At 40.8% G+C, this 25,776-nt stretch overlaps 1 protein-coding gene and 1 long non-coding RNA gene across 3 annotated transcripts in view; one reads left to right on the top strand and one right to left on the bottom strand.

Annotated features, from left to right (window-relative positions):
• The window catches only part of LOC129517027 (uncharacterized), a 134,470-nt gene extending 130,700 nt beyond the window's left edge, over window positions 1-3,770 (bottom strand). Inside the window, exon 1 of the long non-coding RNA XR_008665923.1 lies at window positions 3,524-3,770. This is a non-coding gene — a long non-coding RNA (uncharacterized LOC129517027). The remainder of the gene's footprint in view (window positions 1-3,523) is intronic.
• A 169-nt stretch (window positions 3,771-3,939) lies between these two features.
• Window positions 3,940-21,829, top strand: NUDT4 (nudix hydrolase 4). Of its 2 annotated transcripts, none has more exons than XM_055336507.1 (5): window positions 3,940-4,451; window positions 14,680-14,790; window positions 16,013-16,057; window positions 18,573-18,657; window positions 18,916-21,829. In XM_055336507.1, the coding sequence occupies exons 1-5, from the start codon at window positions 4,353-4,355 to the stop codon at window positions 19,116-19,118; spliced, it is 543 nt and encodes a 180-aa protein (XP_055192482.1). In that variant the 5' UTR covers window positions 3,940-4,352; the 3' UTR covers window positions 19,119-21,829. The 2 variants fall into 2 exon arrangements, with proteins under 2 accessions (XP_055192482.1, XP_055192481.1); XM_055336506.1 differs by having other exon boundaries at window positions 18,570-18,657.
• Window positions 21,830-25,776: the final 3,947 nt, after the last annotated feature.

Genomic DNA, 25,776 nt, shown 5'->3' with positions numbered 1-25,776 from the left:
TTTTGAAAGAAATCTCAGACATCATATCACTTCAGCTCTGAATATTTTAGTATATATCTCTAAGAGGCAAGGAGTTCCCTTTTCAAATATCATCATAGCCCCCCAAGATAACAACAGTTGCTTAGTCTCATAAAATAGTGTTCACCTTCCCTTATTGCCCTATGTCTTTCTTGTTTATTTTTTGTTTGTTTTAATCTATATTAAAACAAGGTCCATACATTACAATTGAGTAACATCTCTCTTATGGGCAAACATTCTTTTTTTAGGCTTTTTCCTCAAATGAAAATGAAGAATTGTGATGTAGCAAAAACAAGCAATTCTGAATGAAGCAGGAGTTTAAAATGCTGTCCTGAAGAAGGCAGTGAAAATGTCAAGTCACTGCCTTTGCCCAGGAGATAAGCACTTGGCATACACCTTTCCCTGAATGATAAAGAAGTAAAGTGGGAGCTGTGCTTCCCAGTAACATTTTTATTAGCCACCCAAAACTGTACATAAACATGATGCATGTGAAACAAAGTGTTCTGCCATAAATAGGAATTGAGGAAATAGAAAATGAGTTGTAAGTCTGAAAATCATTTCTTTACTTCAATGAAAAAGAAGCTTATAAACAGGTAAACCAGTCTCTTTTAAAGTCTTGCTAATGCTGGTTGCACTAATCCTTTTAAGGGTTTCTAATCCTAAAGCTTTAGTTTAATTTATAGCTTTTGAATTTTAAACTATTGCTTATCCCATTCTAATCTGTGCCTTTCATCACAAAAAAAAATCACTTTAGATGACATGAAATTGTAACCAAGACTTCCACGTCCATTTTGCACTGTAAGAGCTTCTCTTACCATCCTACCTTAAACAAAGCTCCTTTTACATTTTAAAATGGAAAGAAATTCCAGTGTCAGAACACCATACAAAACAATCACTATATAATAAAAGAGGCAAGACAAGTTTACAGTGATACAGTGAAGGAGTTAAGAATATGGACTGTGAAAAGGCTGTCCCTGTTTTTTTGCCTATAAAATGGGGACAATAAATAGTAGCTGTCTCATAATACTGCTGTTGGGATCATTCAAGTGTGATCATGAAAAGCACGCAGCACTGAATATCATTTAGTAATGACTAGCTATTATTATCACTGGAAAGACACAGGAAGGGATGATTTGTCATGATCAGTTTTACCTTGAGAGATAGAACTTACTTTATGGTAACATTGTGAGTCAGTTACCAAAGAAGGCAGCAAGCTCCCTGCACAGCACCCCTATTGCACTGCCTTCCATAAAAAGACCCAGGGAAAAGAAGGACCCTGGGGAGGGAACGTTAGTTACCCTCTCTGATGGCTCCAAATATTTGAAAATAGTACAAGAAATGGTTCCATGTGTAACAAGTTCTAGGTAAGATAATACTGCGCTAAGTGCACTAAACAGATTAACCTGAAATTGGACTCTGATCCCCAGGAAACCGGCCGGTGTAGCCCAGTCCTTACTGGCCCTGACGAGGAAAAACAACCTCATGTCTATCTCAACTGTGATCTGGCTGGATATGATCTAAGCTTTGAACGGTGCCTAAGCGCATTTCAGATGCATAATACCTGTTAGACAATTCTAAGCTAAGCAGGGAGCTTTGGGCTGAGGTGTGCGCCCTGATACTGAGGAACTGACATAGGAAAATGAAGATCCAGCATTATAATTCGGCCTTTCTCTATTCCATCATTTTAGTCAGACTAAAATTTCCTTTTCTCTCGGGTGTTTCTCAAATAATTGCAAAAACTAACTCAATAAATAAACTAACAAAAAAGTAGGGGGTGGTAATTTATATGATAGCATTCTTCCGTTCAAATCATTTGTTGCAAAATTCCTTTTAAAACCCTTTCCTCACAACTCCTAGCCCCTTGCAAGCACCAGCCCTCTGCATTATTCCTCTACTCCTTGAGGAAACAGAGGAGGAGAGGTCTTCAAAGAAAATTTTCTTGTTAATAATATCCTATGTTTAAACGCCTTAGAGCATTTAAATGCTTTAAAGCACTCTCAGATCCACTGTGGTCATGTACAAGATGGTATAAATGATACCATACTTGACAGGTGAGAAGTTACATATAGTGATTGGTGCAGGTGAGACCTGAACTCCAGATCTTTTCAACCAAATGCAACGATCTGGAACCTGAAGCAAGTGGCCGCACACTCATGCTCACCAGTTTTCTGTGCAGTTTTTCCTCCCTTCGGTGAGTCTGTTCCAGCCATCTTCCTCTTTCCTCTTCAATTCTGATTCATGCCTCACCTCATGTAATTACTAAATGGGAAAGATTTGAGTAGACCAACATCCAATCAACCAATATTCACTGAACACAAACTAGAAGCTAGACCTTTGAAGCAGAGGGAAAGTTCATCTTTATCACTTAAGAAGACTATGGTGAGATTACTCATTTTATCTGAGCCAATTATCTTATAAAATAATATTTGCATACTAGCCAAAATGGAGTCCCTAGCTGGATGTCTGCATCCCCTGCTTATAAATCTGGAAATAAACTTCAAGCAGCTTCTATAAGAAAGCTAAAGCCAGGGAAATGTCTCTGCACAGACTGATAAGATTTCCAACTGTGCCTGGTAAAATCTCGTTTCTTAAATTACTTATTCGACATCAACTTATCACACAAACTTGCCTCTGCCTGGCCCTGGCGGTGAGAAGATGAAGTTAGATGCTCCCTCCACCCGACTGCAGCCACGTGGGCCTTTTCTCATTTCACCTTAACTCCTTCTCCCACGGGACCGAAGTCCTAGTTCTCTTCTGCCTTGAAGGTTCAGCAGGCTCCTGGTGGCCTTAGGTCCTCCTCGGGGCCTCGGCTCCCGACTTGCAGGTCTGGTCCTACCTCCCTCCCTGTGAAACCCTCCACCACCTTCAATCCTATTACCTTTGGAGTGTTACTGTCCTTGGGTGGTTATTTGGTATTTGACTCTATCTGCTGCTCTCAGGTGCCTGGAAGCGCAGCAGCTGGCTTGAGACGCCGGTGCCAGGCACACAGTAGGCCCTCCAGGAACGAAAACCTTAGAGTCACAGGCGCCTGCAACTGGGTCGCTCCGCTTCCTTACCACCTGGGGGCCTCCAGGCTCCTACCCTAACCCCCAGCGACACTCACCAAATGTCAAGGCTGTTTGTCCCGAGCCCCTAGAGGGCTGGAAGCCCTCAGGGAGCAGAAATCCTATCACACTTAGTGTTGTGGCCCCACCCCTCGCCGTGCCTGCTACTTAGCATGAAACACACGGGCAAATTACTTCGCGAATACGAGCCATGGCCAGTAGTGGTGAAGACATTGCGGAGGGTGGAACAAAGTGCAAGACGTTACGCAAGGCTTCAAAGAAATATTTAAGCTTGAACGGACTCACGAAAGAATACAAACGACTCCCTAACCAAAGATTTTTTTTTTTAAGGGGGAAAAAAAAAGGAAAAAGGAAATGTGCCTTCTCGCCTTCCTCTGGAAAACAAACGAAACGGCGAACGTCTTCCCTTCCCAGGCCTTCACCCTCTGGTGTCCCCGCACCTCACGGGCCAAGTCCGGGCGTCAGTCACGGCGGAGGCGGCCGGCGCTCCACGCCTCCGGGCATTTCCTGACCCGAGAGCAACTCCGGGAGGCTGCACGGCGTCAGACCGCCTCTCCGGGAGACGGTATTTCAGGTCTCCGCGGGGCAAGCAGCGGGATTTACCGGCAGGGAGGGGTCTCGGCCTCTCCTCACCCGCGGGCGCCGTGGGCCTCGCTGGGCGGCAGCCCCCGCCCTCCGGCTCTGAGGGACGCCCGCGGCCGCGCGGCCGAGGCCCCGCCCCCCGCCCCTCCCCCGCCGCAACGGTCCCGGCGCGCAGGCGCGCAGGCGCGCGCGGGGCGGGGAGCGCGCGGGGGGCGGGGCTGCGCGGGCCCCCTTAAATGGAGGGGCGGTGGGGGCGGTGCGAAGCCTCGGCGGCGCTGCTGTCGGGACGCCGCGAGTTCTCTCAACTGTCTCCTTGCGGCTCGAGCCTCGCACTTCCCTCCCGCGGCGGCGGTGCCGGCGGCAGCAGCGGCAGCAGGAGGGAGCGGAGGCGAGCGGGCGGCGGGCTCCATGGAGAGCGGCGGACGCCCGGGCAGAGGCGGCGCTTCCTCCCCGGCACCCGGGCTGCAGTGACCGGCGCTTGCGCCCTGCCCCGCGTCGAGGCGGCCGCCGGCTCCGGGACTGACCGGCCTCGCTGCCACTCGCCTCCCGACGCCCCTGTGCCCCGACTCGCCCGCGCCCCAACTCCCCGGCGGGGTGGCGGCGGCCGGGCCCCCGCGGCGGCGGCCGGAGCGGCAGCGGCAGCGGCAGCAGGAGCAGGAGCAGGAGCAGGAGCAGGAGCCCGCCTCTATGATGAAGTTCAAGCCCAACCAGACGCGGACCTATGACCGCGAGGGCTTCAAGAAGCGGGCGGCGTGCCTGTGCTTCCGGAGCGAGCAGGAGGACGAGGTGAGGGCCGCCAGCGCGCTCCGGGCCCTCCGCGGCGGGGTGGCGGGGCCGGGGCCCGGGCCGGGGCGGGGGTCCTCGCCCCTCCCCACTCGCGCGCCCCTTCCTAAGGCTCCGGGGACGGGAGGGATGAGCACCCCCTCCCTCCCTCCCTCCCTCCCTCTCTCTCTCTCTCTCCCTCCCTCCCTCTCCTTCCTTCCTTCCTTCCTTCCTTCCTTCCTTCCTTCCTCCCTTCCTCCCTTCCTCCCTTCCTCCCTTCCTTCCTTCCTTCCTTCCTCTCTCTGGGTTGATAGAGGAGACAAAGGGGCTGGCCGAGCCCAGGGTTCTGCTGGGCCGTCTTGAGGACCCGAGGCCGAGGCGCCTCCTGGCCCGCGGAAGGTCCCGGGCCGTGTAGGTCGCTTCTGGCGGGAGTCACCATCTTAACCCTTGAATTGAAGGTAAAGCCAGATAAACCCCGAGTGCTAACAGAGGCGGCAGAAATGGCGAGAGTGTTGCAGCCCAAGCCCTTCTGCCTCTGTTACATTTTCCTTCCACGTTACGGCAGTTTGCGGTTTCGGATTAAATCTAGGGACGTTTGTGGAGTTATAGCCAAACAGACCCCGTGCTTTAAAATAAAACCCCATTCGGTCTGATTTTTTTTTTTTTTTTTAGATCCCACTTTTTAGTGGATCCTTTAACTCGCAAGCACTTGGGATAATCATACTTGATTTGTTTTGTTTTTTAAGGCCTCCTCTTTTAAAGTTTTCTGACTGCATAAAGATGGCTAGTGAAAAAATGTGGAATAACGCCAGAGGGAGAAAGATGGACTAGAGGTGGGCAAAGTTGCCATTTTCAGACTGCAATCTCTAGCTCTCAGCATATTTGTCAAGGCTTCTTTACTTTGCTGTGTTTGGCTTGACATCTGGAGGGGAGCAGCCTTTCTTGTTCTAAGAGTAAGCAGTCACTCTTCTGTAATTTATCCTGCATTGAGTTGATAGGCCCTTGAGGTTTTCCTGGAGAGCAGTTTTTCCTCATTTCAGTCACATTTATTTAATTTAAGAAAGGTTCACTGTTTTAAATTCGCTTTAGGCAATAATAGTTGATTGGTAGCCATGAAAATCTTTTATAGAGCATTGCCACTCCTAAAATGATTAGACAGGGAAAAAATTAACAGTCTTTCTGCTTCCATAACCAACTGTGTCCAATAAAATACCAGGCTAAAACTGGAGACGGGAATTTAATGGCTTCCTTATTGCTAATCCATGTAGTTAGGATGCATATGACCTAGTGCACACTCAGCGTAGTTCTTATGCTAACAAAAATCAAAGTGCTTCAAAATGGTGCTCTTCAAATTCTTGTTTTGTCTTTTTTTTTTTTTTTTTTTTTTTTGTGAAAGGAACCTAGCCTTTTAGTGCTCCGCTAGGAGCTTTAAGTGTTAAGACTAAAACTCAGAAGAAATCGGCCTAGAGGTGCCTGGGTGGTTCAGCGGTTGAGGGCCAGCCTTTGGCTCAGGGCGTGATCCTGGAGTCCTGGGATGGAGTCCCACATAGGACTCCCTGCGTGGAGCCTGCTTCTCTTTTTTTTTTTTTTTTTTTTTTAATTTTTTTTCAATTTTTTTATTCATTTATGATAGTCACACAGAGAGAGAGAGAGAGGCAGAGACACAGGCGGAGGGAGAAGCCGGCTCCATGCGCCGGGAGCCCGACGTGGGATTCGATCCCGGGTCTCCAGGATCGCGCCCCGGGCCAAAGGCAGGCGCCAAACCGCTGCGCCACCCAGGGATCCCGGAGCCTGCTTCTCTCTCTGCCTATGTATCTGCCTCTCTCTGTGTGTCTCATGAATAAATAGTCTTTAAAAAAAAAAAAAAAAAGAAGAAAAGAAACAGGTCTATGTTTGTGACCTGGGCCCACTTAGGAAAGCTTGAAAGTAGAAGGGGAAAGGGTGTTTGTTTTTTTGTTTTGTTTTGTTTTAGCATTTACAGAGTAACAGTCAATAAGCATTAAGTATTTTCTATTAAAAAAAAAGATTCTAGAAAATCATTGAGAGAAGGCCATGTTAGGAAAAAATAAACTTTGGATATAAAAGAATATAGTCCAAAGTGATCAAGATAGGTCAGGGATCTTGTCTGGTTTCCTCACTATTGTGTAATCACTTTCTTAGTTGAGGGCTTGCAATGTTTGGGGCCTGCCTGAAGACCTCTAAGTTTGTTACATTTAATCCTTTTAGCGCTGGTTTATAGGTGAAGAGACAGTTGCAAATACTTTGCCCAAATGACATCATTAGGAAGTGGTAAAGTCAGAATTCAGGATCCAGTCCCTTCTGATGCTGGGCTTTTGGCACGGAGCTCCTTAGCAATTGGGTGCATGCTATTTGCTGAATGAGAGATTTTCTGAGGCTGAGCTTGGAAGCCTTTCTGGAAGTGATGACTTTGAAGTCTTGCCATAACCAGAACTTGGAATTCAGACTTGGGGGGCGGGGGGCGCGGACACAGTTCCCAGGGGAAAATATAGGAAATGGGAGGAAATTGAAATGATCTGTATTGTGTGAATGGTAAAGCCTGGAGAGTGCTTCAGAAATCATCTTAGTAGGTCAGTGCGTTATTATTTTTGTGCTTGGAAATTGTTCCTATTGTAATAAGTGCTATATTCCTAGCCTCCAGTTGAATCAAAAGACTACCGCCACTTAGATAAAATGAAGTAAGGAGCAAGCTCGCGAGTATTGGAGAAATCTGTTATGTAAAACTTGGTAAATCTGGTACAGTGCAGATTGAGAAACCAAATCAGAATATGCTCTAAGGGAAGGCTCTAGAATTCTAAGTAAAAAGCACAGCCAACTGTAATGTGTGGTTTATCTTCTTTGGATCTGTGTTTCTGTAGTTGTGTATATTTGGGGCTCTTTGTATTCGATAGTTACTAAATGAAACCTATTAGCTTTCCTGGACCTCATGCTGTTTTGCTATGAATTTGTTCCCACTCTGTTGAAGTTACACTGGTAGCCTTCTGAGGATAGGATACAAAACACCCTGAATACACCTCTTTAGCTAATAGGTGATAATTTTTCCCCCTGCTGGGTTAACAACACCTAGGTCCTGGTTGGAAGATTTAAATGTATGCTTTATTTTAGGATGTAGTGTTTACAAATGTAAATTGAAATAAAATAGTAATTGCTGCTGGGCCACAAAAAGTTACACAGTGCTCCAATATGTTCTCCTTGTACTGAAGAAATTCTCAGTAGCCCATAGTTGAGAACAGATTGTTTTAGTAAAGAGGGTTGTTCTAACAGCACAGTCTATATTCTTTCGGGGATTTTTTTTTAATATTTGCCCTTTTTTTTTTTTTGTCCCTGTGAGGTAAATAATAAGCGTTAGCATTTCTACAGGAAGAAATTAGGCAGCAGAAGTAACTTGTCCCAAGGTCACAGAAGCTGGCAGATAATTTTGAGCCCAGGTCCTTTATTTCTAAATCTCTTCATTTGATCCTCTCTCCAGCTAGTCATTTCTATAGGGAACGACTACCCTTAGTTCTGGCAGTTGGGCTTCCATACAAGCCCACAAATAAGCATCCCATAGAGTAGAGGAGATATTGTGCTTGTACAGTGAAAGAGGACAGTACATTCACAAAAGGTATCCAAAAAAAAAATAGATTCTGTTGAACATATTTGCATTTATGATAGTTTGAACGGTGTTGCAGAGATGGAAAGTAAGAAACATACTCTCTAGCAGGAGGATAGACAAATGACTGCTATAAAGGGAAATAAAGTAAGGGGAATGTACCATCACCTGCTCCAGGATTAAGATCCACTGAGCTGGATTTCAGTCAGAGAGGAAGGACCAAGCATCACAGAGAGAGCAAGCGTTGGGGCTGTAGGTTAGTTGAGCTGCAGCTTAGGATAGCATAGGACAGATAATGGTTGAAAAGAGCTCCTTGAATGTGAGGTTGAGGAGTTGCTAGGCAAGAAAGGAACACTTAGTTATGAACAAGGAACATTTACATTTTAAATGTATTCAAGCTTGAGGATGATCTGGCAGCAAAATAGGATAGAGTGCTAAAAAGAGAAATAGAAATGACTTGATTCTGGGTGGAATCCAGGCACAGTTGTGAGTGAGAAACACTAACAAAACAGTCTTAAAGACTGCCCGCTACTTTTCCATTTGGACTTAACTGCACTGATTAACTTTTCAGCTCCTTAAGCCAGGGGCTGCATTCTATACAGTCTGCTAACTGCCAAATGTGTATTAACTAAATGTCTGAATTCTACAAAGTCATGCACTAAAATTAAGCCTTGATAGGGAAAGCAGAACTCCAAAACCAGAGCCCTAATAAAAGCAATCTTAGTAAGAAATAGTAGTACAGGTACATCTCTACTAATGTTTGTACACTTGGGATCAATAGGCAGACTGCTTATTACTTCCGTAGAAGTCCTTTAGATTAAAGTCCTTGAAGATACTTGCTTCAAATGGAGACCACTTTTTTAAAAAAATAACTATCCAAAGGCAGCCTTTTCTTTCTTTTTTTTTTTTTTTTTTTCTTCTTTTTAAGATTTTATTTATTTATTCATGAGAGAGGCAGAGACCTAGGCAGGGAAGAAGCAGGCTCCCTGCAGGGAACCCAATGCGGGACTCTATCCCAGGACCCTGGGTTATGGCCTAAGCTAGAGGCAGATGCTCAGCCACTGAGCCACCCAGGCACCCCAGCCTTATCCAAACATAAGGAAATGTCATCTATGCCTGCAGCTCTCCCAAACCTAAAGGGCTTTATGGCCACTCAACCAGCCACTTCCTTCAAGGGAAGGCCCTTTGATATAATTTGCATGTTTCAGGCTTTCAGTATATATCACTAAGGCTTTTTGTAACGTGTGAAAGAAAGCTTACCCATCACTTCAAAACCTTGACATGCTAGGAGAAAATGCCATGATCTGCCCAACTTAGCATTCATCTATCTACCAATCCCATACGGATGGTCCCTGACTTTGGTGGTTCAACTTGTGGTTTTTCAACTTTATGATGGTAGAAAAGTGATACACATTCACTAGAACAAGTACCAAGAATTTTGAATTTTGACCTTTTTCTGAGCTAGCAAGTCTAATTTGGGTTAAGCACATTTTTCCAAAATGAGCTGTTATTTCTGATCCTCCTATATAGCACTGTGGCTCTATAGTCCAAAAAGTAGTACTGATTTGCTTAATAAGAGCAGTAGGTAGCTGGCTAATGGATACAATAATCATTGTTGTAACTTAAGGTCTTTTATTAAAATGTGTGCATACTGGGTGTTCTAATATGCTGCTTGCTGGCCTAATTTTGGCTAAATGCCTATAATATAGTTACCTGTGGTAGAGGTAGTTTTAACCATTCATGCATCCTGGTTCATAATAACGAAGAAAGAACAAAAACCCCAATACAGCTTCTAAATAGCTATAATTCACAAAATAAAACTTGATTCTTTGACTTAGGGATCACTTGGGATTCTCTGGATAGCAGTACAGTCCCCCTCCCTTCCCCCAAAAGAAGTAGTCAGTTGTAATGACCAATTGTTCCCAGAAGCAGGCTGTGACCAAGAGCAGTTATAAGGGTAAAAGCTGAAACACAAAGGATATTTGGGAGCTACTTGGTGTATAGTACTAAGAATTTCGAGTAGCTGCATTATATAGACCTTGAACCGCATATTTTAGTTTATAAGCTCTTACCCCCCCAGTGTGGAGGACTTAACAGGTGATACAGGATATAGAATCTACACTGTAGATTACTCCAATTCATAGACAAACCTTTGCCCCGTTAAGACTCAGGGCTGGTTCCAAATAGACCATTATTACTATACTATAGTACTTATAAATGCTTAAAACATTGTTTAAGAAAAAGACAAGTGTGAGAAATGGCTTAACAATGATAGGAGGATGGTGGTGTATTCTGATTAATTGTTCAATACACGGAAGGAGGGGTTGATGGTACAGTAGCAGGAAGGTGGGCAGGTTGAATCAAGGAAATGTCTTCACTTTTCACTAGCAGTAATGGCTTTGAGGTTGAGTTTGAGTCAAGTCTAATTCTGCAGCCTGGTGTGTTGGCTCACCTCCTTTTTAAAAATCTTTCCTTTGGTCTCAGCTCTGGGTTATCTGGAAGGTTGGATGTCTGCTTTCATCTCTGTCACCTTGTCAGTAATGTGGCAGACTGTCATCTTGTTGGATAGACAAAATGTAGTATACCTAGAAACGTAGTTGAAAAGAATTTAAAACCTATGAACAACCAGGTATGGATTTGTCGGCTATTGGTGTATCTTAACTGAATGAGATTTTATAACCTCTCTTTCTTACTTCAGTAATAATGTTTTTAGAGCATTAGTAAGCATGCTAAAGCTATATTACAGATCTAGTAGATTGGGGATGTTGTACAAATGTTAGATGGCTTTTTCTTTTTTTAGGATACTGAATAATAATTTGTGGTTCTATATAGGTTTAGATTCTTGTAGTATGTAGGAGGGATTTTAATCTTTGTGTATACTTAATGCTATTCAGATTCACTTTTTATACCCTCGTAGGTAATCACCACCACTTTCCGCCTCATAACCCAACAAACATACAAATGTGGCCTTGACCCCATTTGAACTCCAGATGAAGTACTCTGAGTAGGCAAATAATGAAGAACACTGGTTTTCAAATTAGTTTCATCACCGAATTAGTTTCATCAAATTTCTTAAGCTAGTAGTGTAGATGCTGATCATTTCTATACCAGAGGTATTAATTACTCATTTATTAAATTTATTATATTTTGGAAAGATACATTTGAAGTTAGTGGTTTTGTCAATTAAATTTAATCACTTTGGAATGTCAAGGGACTCTTGTAATGATAAGTTCTGAAATTCTGCTAAATCATTTGTCCAAAACTATACAGATTGTTTTCATACTTTTCTAAGAAGTAATTTATGAAGGGAAATGTTGAAGCATACAGGGATTCCATGTCACTGACTTCTGGAAGACATGTTTAGTCATATGTGAATGATGTCCTGTAGATGGCAGATTAAAGACTTGGTTTTAATTGGAAGCATAAGTGTTAGTTCAGAAAAGCAGACAGACTCTACTAATTGAGTTTTCAACATTATTAACCTTATGTGATTTCTCTCTTCAAGAGTATCTTGAGACAAATGGGAATTATCATTGACCTAGATACATGACACTGAGTTTCATTTTTTCCAGGACTCAAGTATTATGAATATCAAGGGCTTTGAAACTCCCTGTTTACTAAATAAGGATGTATACTTGTCCAGCAGTTAGGCCCTGCAGTGTCCTGTCCCATTGTGAACCTAATCAAGGAAGTTGCTTAGGAGCATAGAATTGGGTAGTAAGAATTTCATCCAGGCAGTAAAAAGTAGGTTATCTGTAACCCACACGTAGTGACCAGGAAAAGAAACCTCGATCTCTGCAGTCAGAAACAGTAGTTATGATTTACTTCTCCCTTAATGTAAGACATATGCTTTTATACAGTAAGCATTTTTGTTTTAACTTAAAAACTTAATTTGCCAGTCTCAATATAACTCAAAGCCTTGGAATACCAGAGATCCTCTGTAAGCTTCCTTTTTTATAATAAAATAAAAAATGAAATCTGATTGCAGTTTCACTTTGTTTAAAGAATTTGAATTTTGAAGACTCTTACAGGCCCTTTCTGGATTTTTAAATTTCTTTTTTCCAGCGTTTTATAGTACTTTCATCTGTATTTAATTTGATAGCAGTTTTTAATAACCCACCTTTAATTAATCTTTGCAAGTCTTTTTGATAATTCCTTTCTGCCTTTGTTTCATCATTAACTCTCAATTATAAAACAAATACAAGTGGCAAAATTGGGAAAGGCCTAATTCTTAGTAAGCTGATTCAACTCAACTAGTGGGAAAGCAGAAGAGCTAGTAATAGCTAACAAGTGAGTGATGAGGCCAGGATTTAAGGTATTTAATTCTCATTAACCCTCAACAGCCCTACCAGGATGGGTGCTTGCTTTTACAGAGGATGACACTAGTGCACTGAAAGGTAGCCGAGCAGACCTCGTTGTGTGCACCAAGGAATGAAACACACCTTGGTTGTCATCTGTTAAGTTGTAAGACATCTTCAAGTTCAAGCCAGTGTTTTCTAATTCTTGCTATATTTGTTTATTCTCTTTAGTTTCTAATGTTGATATGTAAGCTCTGTTTGCTAATATTTAAGAAAGCTTAAATTTAAGGCTTACATTTCATTTTACCAAAATTGGTATATTTGGACTGGTGGTACCCTCAGTGTCAGCCATTAGTATTTCAGCTGAGATTTTATCAGCTGTTAATTTACAGTGCTTCCTCTGGATTTGTGGGGTTCTGCCAGTTTTTCATTTGAAGGAATGAAGCCAGTAGAAGCAACAGAGTCCTATCCAGATCAAGAATTAGAGAAATAAAATAAAAAAATAAAAAAAATAGGGGATCCCTGGGTGGCGCAGCGGTTTGGCGCCTGCCTTTGGTCCAGGGCCCAATCCTGGAGACCCGGGATCGAATCCCACATCAGGCTCCTGGTGCATGGAGCCTGCTTCTCCCTCTGCCTGTGTCTCTGCCTCTCTCTCTCTCTGTGACTATCATAAATAAATAAAAATTTAAAAAAAATTAAAAAAAATAAAAAAATAAAAAAAAAGAATTAGAGAAATAGTGCTCAGACCCCTTGAGCGTTGATTGGTCGCTGCTCTGCGATGATGGTGTGTCCATCGGCCAAAATTTACTGCTTTGTTTTCAAATTGAGAGGATACCTGCCTGAAGATGTTCCCTTATCTTCCAGCTCAGTATCTTAGAGGTTTGCGGGGGAAAGGAGAGTTGCTGAACTATTTACCGTCAGTCTGGAACTTTCTAGTTGTGGAAGGTAGAGTTCCTGGCAGCCTCACACTGGCCTCCTCAGTGGGAGGCGAATCCTGTGCTGGCTGTGAACTCTCAATGCCAGCAGTTGCTCTAGTACTAGGAAGGGAGCTGGGCAGATAGAACTACTGGTATGCATGTCAAAAAAACAGTACACACATCTGGGATTAAACTCTGCTCTGGGCTGATTGATTTATCTGGTGAAAATGTTTTTGTGAAGACAGTATACTAAGGTAATTTTGTAAATACTTTTGTTCGAGTTGGTTAAGACACCTGTTACTTCACAAACATCATTTGGTTATTTATCATAGCCTTTGTTGTTTTAACTTGGGTAAATTTTAACCTAGCCCACAAATTTTCATTTATAAGATGAATATATAATTCTTTCAATTACTGTTAAAATAATGAAACCTCTAGGGTACTCTGTGATAATGTAGTTCTTTTAAAAAGTGTTTGCACATTTCAAAGTTAATGCGAGTCTTGATTGAGGTGTATAGACTTTTTCTGTAAAGGGTTAGATAATAATTTAGGCTTTGTGGGCCATGCTGTCTCTGTCACAGATAGCCATCTCGGCTGGTTGCAGCCATAGGCAACACGTAAAAAAATGAATGAGGCAGGATTCTCATAAAATTTTATTTATGAACACTGGAATTTGAATTTCATAATTAAAAATATAAAAACCATTTTTAGCTCAGACTGTACAAAAACAAGCAGCGCACTCACAGTAGCTTGCCAGCCTTCTAGATCACAATATAGCTGCCTGTTACCAAAGGAAGTGACTTTTGCTCGTTTATGTAAGTTTGGAATTATGATGGGTACCTTCTTCCATCTAATCATAAGGGTAAAAATAAAAGAAACTTTATACTGAGTACTGGCTTTACATGAATTTCCCTATTCCTTTCTCACAGTCTTGGTTATCTTTTAAGTATTCGTACATTTTATAGGTGAAGGAACAGGGTGACGTGCCTAGGGTCACATATCCTTAAATTTGGGAGAATAATAAGATTCTGTAACTCAAGAAACAGATATTACAACCACAAACCTAAGTGCATATAGCTCTGAGTGCATAAACCAAGACTGGGCTTCTATCTTTTGTTAGTCTCCAAGAATTGGAGAGCTTCACTAATTGAATCTGGTAGTTTCAGTGACTTCATTAGGTTCAGAAGACATAGTAACATCAGCACGTGATTGTTGAATTCTGAATTCCAAAATACGGTGTGTACAAAAGCTGTCAGCTGCTTTTCTGTGATAGAATGCACACCCCTCCTAATTGTAATGACATTGAAAGGCAGGTTACCTGGAAGGGGCTTCCCATCCCCATGAGTGAGAGCCTGCAGGTGGTGTTGGTGTTTCTGGCTGTGATCTCCTTGGACTTCAGGAGTGTACAGGTGTGCTCCTTCCTGCAGGTGCTGCTGGTGAGCAGCAGCCGGTACCCAGATCAGTGGATTGTCCCTGGAGGAGGAATGGAGCCAGAGGAGGAGCCCGGAGGCGCTGCCGTGAGGGAGGTTTATGAAGAGGTGAGATGACCAGTAATAGCTTGTTTGCTCTCCTTTCACACACACGGTACTTTGAGGATTCACAGTATTCTGTGTGGCACTGCTACATGCACTGAGAGGCGGCAAGGCAGGTCTCTTGAGTGCTCTTTTTGATGGTCTGATAACAGCATTTTTAAGTAGGCTAGTACAACTAGCATTTTGCTAACCAGATATTTTTTCTACCTGGTAAGTTAGAGCTAAAACCAATGTAGATGTCCCCCAGAATTGTATAACATGCAGTTTTATAAGAGACAATATCCCAATCAGTGATCAATACTTAGCATGGTGGCCTTGTCTCAGAGCAAGGTTAATAATACACTGGAATGCGCTGCAACAATGCACAGAGACGTTAATTGTGTGCTAGAATTCTTGTTCAAATGAATAAGCAAATTGCTTTTATTTTACTTGTTTTGTCTTAAACTTCAGTAAAACGAGATACACACATGCACAAAAGCATACTACATAGCCTGGTTATCTTATAACAATTGATGATAGATACAATTTGGCTTTTACTCCAGGCAAAACAGCACAGGTTAAGTGCTGTAAAAGTTATTGAACAGCAGTTAGATGGGAAGCAAATGCTAATGCCCTCATTGGGGATTGTGTAGTTAGAAAGGTTTCATAGAGATGGGTCTTAAAGGATGAGTAGCTTCCTGAGGGAGGAACACGTCCTAGATGGAGGAGATAGTGGATACCATGTGTTAGTTGTGGGGTGAATTTGAACGGGCACACTGAAGCTCCCGTCAGTCGTCAGTCGGTGGCAGTACTGGGTAAACGTAATGAGAATTCTGCGGTCGAAGGATAACAAAGAATTGTACCTCCTAAGCCATGTGAGAAAAGAAAGCAGGAAGACAGTCCTTTAAGTAAGAAGGGGATTTATCAGTTCATATAGAAAGTCTGTTTTCATTCATGAAGTTTGTCTCGAATCGGTAGAAAGTCTAATTTTTTGGCCAGTCCCAGTCATTTCTTATAAAATAAATGACAATCTGATCAGTCTGAATTTGAACATGGAATAAATTAAGGCATGTTTCATAGCAAACCCCACAGGTGGTGGATCTTGGCATAGCCAAAAAACTTCACAGAAGCAGGCTTGGTAGGGGAGGACCTAGTGTACTTAGATCCAAGAGTTGAAAGAGCCAGAAAATAACTCACGTAAATTTTCTTATGAAAGGTAACAATTTTTCATTTTATCCTTTTTTAATAGGCTGGAGTCAAAGGAAAATTAGGCAGACTCTTGGGCATATTTGAGGTGAGTAACAAAAGTAATCCTGGGGCAGCCGTTTAGCGCCGCCTGCAGCCTGGGGTGTGATCCTGGAGACCCAGGATCGAGTCCCATGTCGGGCTTTCTGCATGGAGCCTGCTTCTCCCTCTGCCTGTGTCTCTGCCTCTCTCTCTCTGTGTGTGTCTCTCATGAATAAATAAATAAAATCTTTTAAAAAAATTAAAAAATTAAAAAAAAAGTAATCCTGTCAGGTAATAGAATTAACAATTCTTTCCTAATCAGCCAGATACTCTGGCAACAACGTGAGCTAGACATTCCTTTTAAGTGTCAGTAAACAGGGATCCCTGGGTAGCTCAGCGGTTTGGCACCTGCCTTTGGCCCAGGGCGCGATCCTGGAGTCCCAGGATCAAGTCCCACATCAGGCTCCCGGCATGGAGCCTGCTTCTCCCTCCTCCTGTGTCTCTGCCTCTCTCTCTCTCTTTCTCTATGTCTATCATAAATAAATAAAAAAATCTTTAAAAAAAAAGTGTCAGTAAACAAGTACGTTATAGGGAGGAGGAAAGTGAAAGTTACTTTCCTGTGCATCAGTTTTATACAGCATTATTACAGTAGTAATTACTTTCATGTGACAGAACAGTGGAGCTGACACAGGAAGACCTATCTCTTGGTTCACTGTATACTGTTTAAGCATAGACTTTTTAGAAGGTACAGTGTCCTCAGTATCCCTTCTAAGGGCTTAGGTCTCTTGTGGATACTGCCTGGAAATGGACTCCCTGCCTTTAGCACATAACATTAGATGATAAATAATGACTTTCAGGAATATTCTTTCAGGAATATATATGAATGTTAAAAAAAACTCAGATATTAAGAATAGATGCTAAAAGCATAGAATTCTCATGTACAATCTGTTATTACTAAAGGCAGAATGGAATTTGTGGAGAGGGAATCTGGAATTGGCAGGTAGTCTATGGAAGGTAAGGGATCATGAGATACAGGTTGTTTTCACATATCTTCATCCAGGAGTCAGACCATAGATACATGGTATAACTGACACATTGTGACTTTTTTTTTTTTTCCTCCTTGAGGATAACTACTTTATGGGTTAGTTTAGTCCTTCTGGTAGAACCATAATATTTTATTTTTAAGGCTTTTTACACAGGGGCGCCTAGGGGGCCTGGTCAGTTAAGTAGCTGACTCTTGACTTTGGCTCAGGTCGCGTGACCTCAGGGTCATCAGGTGCTCAGCCGGGAAGTCTGCTTGGGATTTTTCTCCCTCTGCCCCTGCTCATGCTTGCTCAAACATGAGCACACTCTCATTTGCTCTCTCTTTCAATAAATAAATAAACGAACAAATTTTTTAGAAAAAGCTTTTTATGGAATTCAGAAATTGTGCAACACTTGGTAAAATTGATGACTCCTAGAATACAGTTAAGTATTAACAGTAAAGTTCTTAAGTTAATATTCAAACTTTCCCAGAATTCAGCACTTGCTTTACCCTGTTGAATAGCACCATCTCCTGGTTAAGCTGAAAAATATATTGAGAGTTTTCTGTAATGCAGAGTGGCCATGGTACAAATAGCACACTGTCAATAAGCTGGCAAGATTTTTGAAGAAAACTTCTCACATTATAAGTAAAGTTTATATAACACAAGGTAATAGTATTGGCTTACAAATGCTATTTAAATTTCATAGAATCTGAACAGAAAATAGTAATCAATGTTCCTTTCCCCTTGGAAAATATAAGGGAAAATTAGAATTGTCCTGCCTGTTCACCTGGTGATTTCAGTCAGCTTGTGAACATAGCAGTTTATAGTAGTTTTAAGAACATAAATTCTTAAAAATAAGGGAACAGTCATGTTTTATGTGAGAGATGCCTCTCATTTTTTTTGTTGTTACCGTTCCTTACCAAAGACTTAATACGCCATTTGAATTGAGTGTATTACTCAAGTTGTTTGTGGTGGAAAAACTCTGGCAACTATCAGGCCGCCTGGCTGGCTCAGTCATTAGAGCATGCAGCTCTTGGAGTTGCATTGGGTGTACTTTAAATATATATATGTATTTTTTTTTAATCAGGCAATTATCTGAAGTCCTAGACTATAGTAAACAAGGCTAACTTTAATTGAATGAAAGGTGAGCCCCTTCATTTTAAAACCAACTTGTGTTTAATTCTGAATCTAGAAAAAGATAAGGTGGCAGTTTTAATATGGTTAAAAATTGAGTCTGAATATTCCAGAAATAGGCTAACCCATTCTCAACCTTGGCTGTGCATAGTTCACCAGGATGCTTTTAAACTATCAATACATATTTAATGTCTCTTAAACACATGCATTGAAATCAAAGTGTAAAAGTTTACTATGGAGAGTTAGTTGCAGCATTCTAAATGTCTTGCATTACATCAATTCTCCTCTGTGCTGGGTTATACAATTGGATTATACTTGCCTGTGTGCCAGTCAGTACTATGCCACAACTGAATCTCTCCCCTTAAAAATGTATAATGGCTAGCTCCTGGAGATTAAAATGCTTTTATTTTTATATTTAAGCAGAACCAAGACCGAAAGCATAGAACATATGTGTATGTTCTTACTGTCACTGAAATATTAGAAGATTGGGAAGATTCTGTTAATATAGGTAAGTTCCCTTTCCTTTTGCCATCTGGATTCTCTTAAGTACTACATACTTGTATACAATTTTCATCTCAAATTACTTTTGGCTACCTTTTCTAAAAGAGGATCAGTATGTATGTCCACATTTGAATTATCTTAAAATTCTTCCCTCCAAAAAAAAACCAAAGTTTTCTGTGGGGGAGAGGGTGAAGGGCATTGTTAATGTATATGGCCTACTTTTTAAAATTGACTTGATAGTGACCAATGTCCTACTACTTTCTAGGAAGGAAGAGAGAGTGGTTCAAAGTAGAAGATGCCATCAAAGTCCTCCAGTGTCATAAGCCTGTACATGCAGAGTATCTGGAAAAACTAAAGCTGGGTTGTTCTCCAACCAATGGAAATTCCACAGTCCCTTCCCTTCCAGATAACAACACCTTGTTTGTAACTGCTGCACAGACCTCTGGGTTACCATCCAGTATAAGATAGAGAGAGCTGGGAGGACTCCCATGTGCAGTCTTTGGGGAGAAGTCTATTTTTCTTGGCAAACATCTGAATGACACTTGCAAACTGTCTGAATTTGCCATGCAGGATTTTCAAACAATTTTGCATGTTTTTCAGATGTTTTCAAATCTTTTTAAAAAAGTGTAAAATATTTTAATAAGCCAAAGCCATGTGGAATTTTTTTTAGATGCCTTAACTGTGCCCCCCCACCTAACCCACCCACCCCCCATTTTAGTTGTCATTTTTTTCCACAGCATTTTATTCAGTTTTTTTGTCCATTTGACGTCAGTCTGTGGTTTTTGTCAGATCAGCTTCCTTGTTGGGCATATTTTCTCTAAATTATTTTCTCATCCCAGCATTAACATAGTCAACAAATTCTTCTGTTGTGGAAATGTACAAAAATAATTGATATTAAAGAAGTCTATCCATCTGAAAAATTGTTTCACAGGATCACAGTTTTAATTCCTAAAGTCCAGATTTGGACTGTTTTTGTATGGTCCAATAACTATTTTGACAAAGGACCTAATTTGCTATTTTCAGGAATTTGTCAACTCGTTTGTCTAAATTTTCACAACTGATGTCATTAGCTACATGATAATGGCCAGTTACCCCCTATAACTCAGTAGTCCTTTCTTTAACACAAAGTTTAACCATATACAGTTGGTGATTTTTTAGAGGTATTATAAGAAAGATGCATGTAGTAATAAATACATCATCACGAAAAACCATATTCATGGGATTTGAGTTAGCACTAGCTAACTCACCAATTCCCTTTATCCGTAATCTCTTTACACAGAATACTTGAGAACCAGAATTCCCTTGAGGTAAAATTCCTTTTAAAAATAGATTTCCAGTTTTTTAATTTACTGACCCCTTTAGTTAAACTGGTTACCAGTAGTAATCACAGGATTAGAGTCTAACCTCAAATGCCCGTCAGTAGGACTACATCACAGTGGAGTAAAATGACCTTTTTGCTGTTCAGCTGTTACAGATTTAGATTATTAAGCTACCTTAGAACATCTCCTCTTTTATAGGTTGCCAATAAGTACTGTTTACCCTGTAACTAACTATTGGGGCACTGGAACATACCTGAACTAAGAATTATTTTGTCCTCTTTATACTCACTTAGAATCCAGAATCCCATGGACAAACACACAGATACCCTGTCTGACACTCCTGTACTCCAACCAGCTCAGAAATGAGACAGGAGGACAAAACCTTTGAGTAAGACATGGGGTGGGGGGCAAGTGAAAGACTCTGTATGTAGACGTGAGCCTTGTAAATATTGTAACTGGTGAGTATAGAGTAGAAAGTAAGTATCGTTGTACATTTGTTCTACAATTGTTAACCTTTAAAAATGAAATTGCTGCTAAAAAAAATAGAGTGCTGTTACTTTCGAGGAAAACTGGTGCCACTGTTTTGAAAGATCTTGTGCCATAAATGCAGCTGAACTAAATATAAATTAGTTCACAAATTAATGCTGTCAGATGAATAAGTAGAAAAACTTTTAACCAATGACATTTCATTCTAAATTATGTAGTGTGATCAAACATGATCATCCAGAATTTTTATATTTTTTTCTTTGTACAGAGGTTATGCATCCTGAGTTTTTTAAAAGGAAACATTTATAAATCCACAGATTGACACTTTCAATCAATCTTCAATGGACTAAGGTTTTTTCCTCAGTAATCTTTGAAGTTTCTTTGAATTATATACCTTAACACAGCAGAGAAACTGGATTTTGTATATAAAACTGTCCACCTGAAATGCTGTCACAAGTACTGGGGGAGGGGGGTATCTTGTACATGATATTCTTAGAGGTAATAATGCATGAACTTATTTTATAAACTCTTAGACTATGTATTTGACATGTAAAATATGTACAGTATTAATGTCAGCCATCTCTTAAAAGTGAGCCTATAAATATTGTTGTATTTTTTTTTTTTTTTTTTTTTTTTTGGTCAAAAACATTTGGACTAAGTAGTGCCACTTGGGTCAGGATTTTCTTCAGTGCCATTTAGCAGACCAACTGTCTTTAGTCTATGCAACTAGCAAAAAATCTGTATGATGCAACAGAGTACAGTTGTCACACTTTGAATTTCACACGAGGGATTCTTCACTTTTTCTGGAACCCAGTCTGGCAAAATTAGAGGAAAGGCCATAAGGAGATTTCTGTTAAGGAGAAAAAGTCTTCATTTTCAGGCTCAACAGCTGAATCTACTACAGATTACAAATAGTGTCTACTATCTCAACCCTCCAAAGTTTACAGAGTGTTGGGACTCATTTGTGCTTTCTGTGGGGTAGATGGATATAATTGGGCAGCTAAATTTCAGTCCCATGTGCCTCCTAAATAAGAGAAATAACTAGGTTATAAGTTAACTTGCAGACACAAAGTAGCAGACTATCCTGAATATTTGTTTTTGGGGAGTTTTGTGTGTGTGTGTGTGTGTGTGTGTGTGTGTGTATATATTTTTAATAAACAGGTGAAATATCCCAACCAGGCACATGCCATTCAATTTTGTCAATCAGTTGTATAAAGCAGCAGAACTGAAGGGGGTCGGGGGGAATGACTGTTGTATACTCTAAATGGCTTTGCATGGTCTCATTTGAGATAATTGGTGTAAGAATCTTGACTTTTTTTTTATATTTGGAAACCAAATAAAAATGGAAATAAATTACCTTTTTTTAAAACATAACTGAACTTTTGTCCAAATGGAAAACTTGTCGGGCATTCCACAGTAAAAATTGTACTTTTCTCCCACAGATGGTCATATACATAATCTCATATTTATACACTTCCCAAATACGATCCTTACGAGTAGAATTAACTGGGTTAAAAGAAAGTGTCCACCAGTAAAGTGTTGCCTTTACTCTCCCAAATGGATATTTTCTTATCAGATATCAGTCACATGGGGTCCTAGGATTGTCTTATTTATTGTTCAGCTCTTCGATGGGTTTTATTTTTAATAATTTTCAAGAGCTCTTCCAGACTTTATTCTGTAAGTACTTTGCCGTAACATGTTGCAGATAACTATATTCTACAATCACTTTATTATAGCTCTGTTGGAAAGGGTAACTGGGTAGTTACCTTGCTGTCATGTAGTTCTTTCTCAAATGAAGTTTTCAACTAACACTTTAAATTCCTGCACAACAATCAACATGCCCCGCATTGTTGCTCACAGCACAGAATAAGTTTCTGCCCTCAGGACAGGTGGCCCAGTCAGTTAAGTATCTGACTTAAGTTCAAATTATGATCTCAGGGGCTCGGGTTCAAGCTCCAAGCTCAGCAGGAAGTCGGCTTCTCCTCTGTCCCCCCACCCCGCTTGTGTTCCAGGGCGTGTTGTCTCTGAAAATCTTTAGAGAAAAGCTTATATAGTCTAGTGCAGTAGAGATAAGTGATTTCTCTAGATGTTTAAGATTTTATTTATTCACGAGAGATACAGGGAGAAGCCGGCTCCATGCAGGGAGCCCGACGTGGGACTTGATCCCGGGTCTCCAGGATCACGCCCTGGGCTGAAGGCGGCGCTAAACCGCTAAGCCACCAGGACTGCCCAGAACTTAACTTCCAGGCGCCACCTTCAAAAGCAACATTTTATTTTAAAATGTGCCCCTCTCTCATCCCAAACATTTAGCATTTTATTTTACATGGAGCTGTAGAACAAACATCAGGTTGAAAAGTGATCTCTATTTCCCCCTTATTTTTAATACCTTCCTGACTAATGTATGGGCTAAATCATAACATTAAGGTGAAAAGGCCCTTAAGGCCTCTCCTGGCACATTATAGCAAAGACTCAAATTTGAAGGTCTTTTTGCCAGAAGCCAGTCTTAAATTCCCCTAACTGCTACTACTCTAGACATTGCATTTCTGGGTTATTAAATACCAGTGCCAGTATGGTAAATCTTTTCTTCTCAATTTTTAATCAAATTCATTTCTTAAATGAAAAGAATATTTTGACCATTAGTGTGTTATCAAGAACCTTAAAAACATTCCTTTTGATCAAATTATTACACTAGGAATCCAAATCCGCTCCAGGAATGTGGACAAAGATTTATGTACCAAGATTAAGCAAGTAAAGTGAGACATGGAAATAACCATGCTCACGCCTAAAAATCCATGTAAAGGAATATTATGCAGACACAAAATTTGACATTCAGGTCAGGTAAGGATCTGCATATAAATCAGTATGCCTTTTGGAGAAGGACTAAATACTATCTAGCAAAATTTTAAATGCATGAGAACCTTTTACCCAAAAGTTCTACTTCTGGGAATCTAGTCAACAGACAAGTTGCACAATCAAAATACTGTTAAAGCTGTACATTGCAGACTTTGTAAAACTGGTATCAATTTAAATGTTGCAAGTGGAATTAAATTACAATCAATAGATACTATATGGATACCAAAGAAATGTAATGCCACAAGTGTAAAACAACGCATTTTAAAAAGCACAACTATACAGCATTACCTGGTAAAGGTCACTTTAAAAAAGAAACTGTAGGACTTTTAAAAACCTATACTATTGGGACACCTGGGTGGCTCAGCAGTTGAGCGTCTGCCTTCAGCTCAGGGCGTGATCCTGGGGTCCTGAGATCGAGTCCCACATCGGGCTCCCTGCAGGGAGCCTGCTTCTCCCTCTGCCTATGTCTCTGCCTCCCCCCCCTCTCTCTCATGAATAAACAAAATCTTTAAAAATAAAAAAACCTGTATAATATTAAAATTAGCATTCGAAGAAATTTTCAGTGTGGACACGTTCAATCTTGGATAGAAAAACGGCTTGATAAATGCTCGATCTGCATACTATCAAAATATGTACATATTAACAGGGGGAAAAAGAAACCTACACCATCACTTTTTAAAGGGGGGGGCACAGTATTTGGTTCTAATACAGGAGCAGTGAATAATCACAGCCAAAGGGTTCAAGGGCGTAAAAGCCTAAAATCCAAACCTTAACCCCCACCTGTCTTTGTACAGCTCACACGCTTAGAACTTTATTTTCAGTGGTTGAACATATTTTGTGAAATGTGAAAATTCAAGTTTTAAAATAGCACAGCATGTCCCACCATTTAAAACTGTCTATGGATGTTTTCTCACCAACAGTGGCAGAGCTGAGTAACTTGGACAGACCCATGACCACAAAGCCCCAAATATTTAGTTTTAAAAGGGGGAAGGAAAAAAAAATGACTTTGGTCTTATTCATTCCCTTGGTTACTCATAGTCCTAATGCATGCTGCCAAAACAAGGAAAACAGTACCAAGTTCAAATCTAGTGCAACCAACCTACCCTATCTAGACTGCTTTTGACAAGTCTAGAGTAGTCTTCATGAATTTAAACCAGAATACTTTGTAAACTTGCTAGATAATGAAATTTAATTGGGATTTACTAATCTAGATCATGGAACTTTCAAACAGGTCATTTGGCGGGTAAGAATGGATCAGAGCATGTAAAAAGGAAACCTGCTAGTTACTGTCTATAAATGAGGTGAGGTTATCAATCTTTTCTTTAATGAGCACCACAAAATGTACTTCTAAATGACGAAACTTCATTTGTAGGGGTGCCTGGGTGGCTCAATTGGTTAACCATATGCCTTGGTCTCGGGTCATGATCGCAAGGGTCCTGGAATCTGGCCCTGCATCACATTGGGCTCCTTGCTCAGCAGGGGGTCTGGTTCTCCCTCTTCATCTCCTACGCCTGTTTGTTCTCTTTCTCAGATAGAAATATTTAAAAAGAGCTTTCAATTGTTGCTCTGCTGCAAGACAATAAGCAAGGTCAAAATAGTCAATTATTACTCTGCCAAGTCAGTAGAGGGTTGCTTGGCTGTGTAGCAAGTCTACATTCACACACCTGAAATGCCACAACAGGCACAGATGAAATGAGACCTGCTGAAGGATGGTGAAGATGTAACAGGGGAGAGAGGACAGGAACCGGAACTCTTCATGTGGAATGCTGCGCTTAAAAGGAAATACTGTTGCCTAACTCCTAGTTTTGTAGCCAATGGGAACTTACCGAATTTGTAACAAAGCTGTAGCAAAGCTAACTCCTGGAACAATCCTCCCAATTTCCAACATCAATGAGAAATGGAAATTAACACAGGGGCATACAGTTAAGGAAACAAAATATCACCAAGCTGGGTGGAAGATTACAGATTTTTATTCTTTGTATTTCTTTCAAGTTATTACATTCAACATATTTTGCTTTTGTGATCATTAAATCATTTAAAAAATAAACCCCTGAAATAATTCCTTAAACTAAGCAGCATGCTAAACAGCTAAATGAAATGTTACCCCCAGCCCAAAAATACATTATTCCAATGAGATATTACACTTTTCTTAAATCTACTGATGAATTAGCTGCCCTATAATCATGGCATTTTTTGGGGGGGAGGGGGCCAGCTTTTCCAAATAAGGCTACTTTGTTAAAACCTTTGCTACAACAACTAACAAAAACTGATATGGCTAGAATAGCCAAAAAAGATTCCTGAACCATCAAATAGAAAAATAAAGCCAATTTCTATCATTCCTACGACACCACTAGTTACATCTCGCTAACACTGTGTTTATGGTGTCTTGCAGAATACTAGATTTCCTCCCGTACTCTCCTTTAACGGTGCTAAACCATAGCACCTTGTGGCTTGTTTACGTATTGATG

The sequence above is a fragment of the Nyctereutes procyonoides genome, unplaced genomic scaffold, assembly GCF_905146905.1.
Source record: "Nyctereutes procyonoides isolate TBG_1078 unplaced genomic scaffold, NYPRO_anot_genome, whole genome shotgun sequence".
NCBI lineage: Eukaryota > Metazoa > Chordata > Mammalia > Carnivora > Canidae > Nyctereutes > Nyctereutes procyonoides.
The sequence above is the reverse complement of the archived record's forward strand: the minus strand, read 5'-3'. Positions and strand labels throughout refer to the sequence as shown.

Bases quoted from the DNA above. Each gene is read 5' to 3' on its own strand.
- NUDT4 (XM_055336506.1), top strand. From the start codon at position 4,353: ATGATGAAGTTCAAGCCCAACCAGACGCGGACCTATGACCGCGAGGGC. The intron at 14,791-16,012 runs GTGAGATGACCA...CTTTTTTAATAG, and splicing joins TGAGGGAGGTTTATGAAGAG to GCTGGAGTCAAAGGAAAATT. The intron at 18,658-18,915 runs GTAAGTTCCCTT...ACTACTTTCTAG, and splicing joins GGAAGATTCTGTTAATATAG to GAAGGAAGAGAGAGTGGTTC.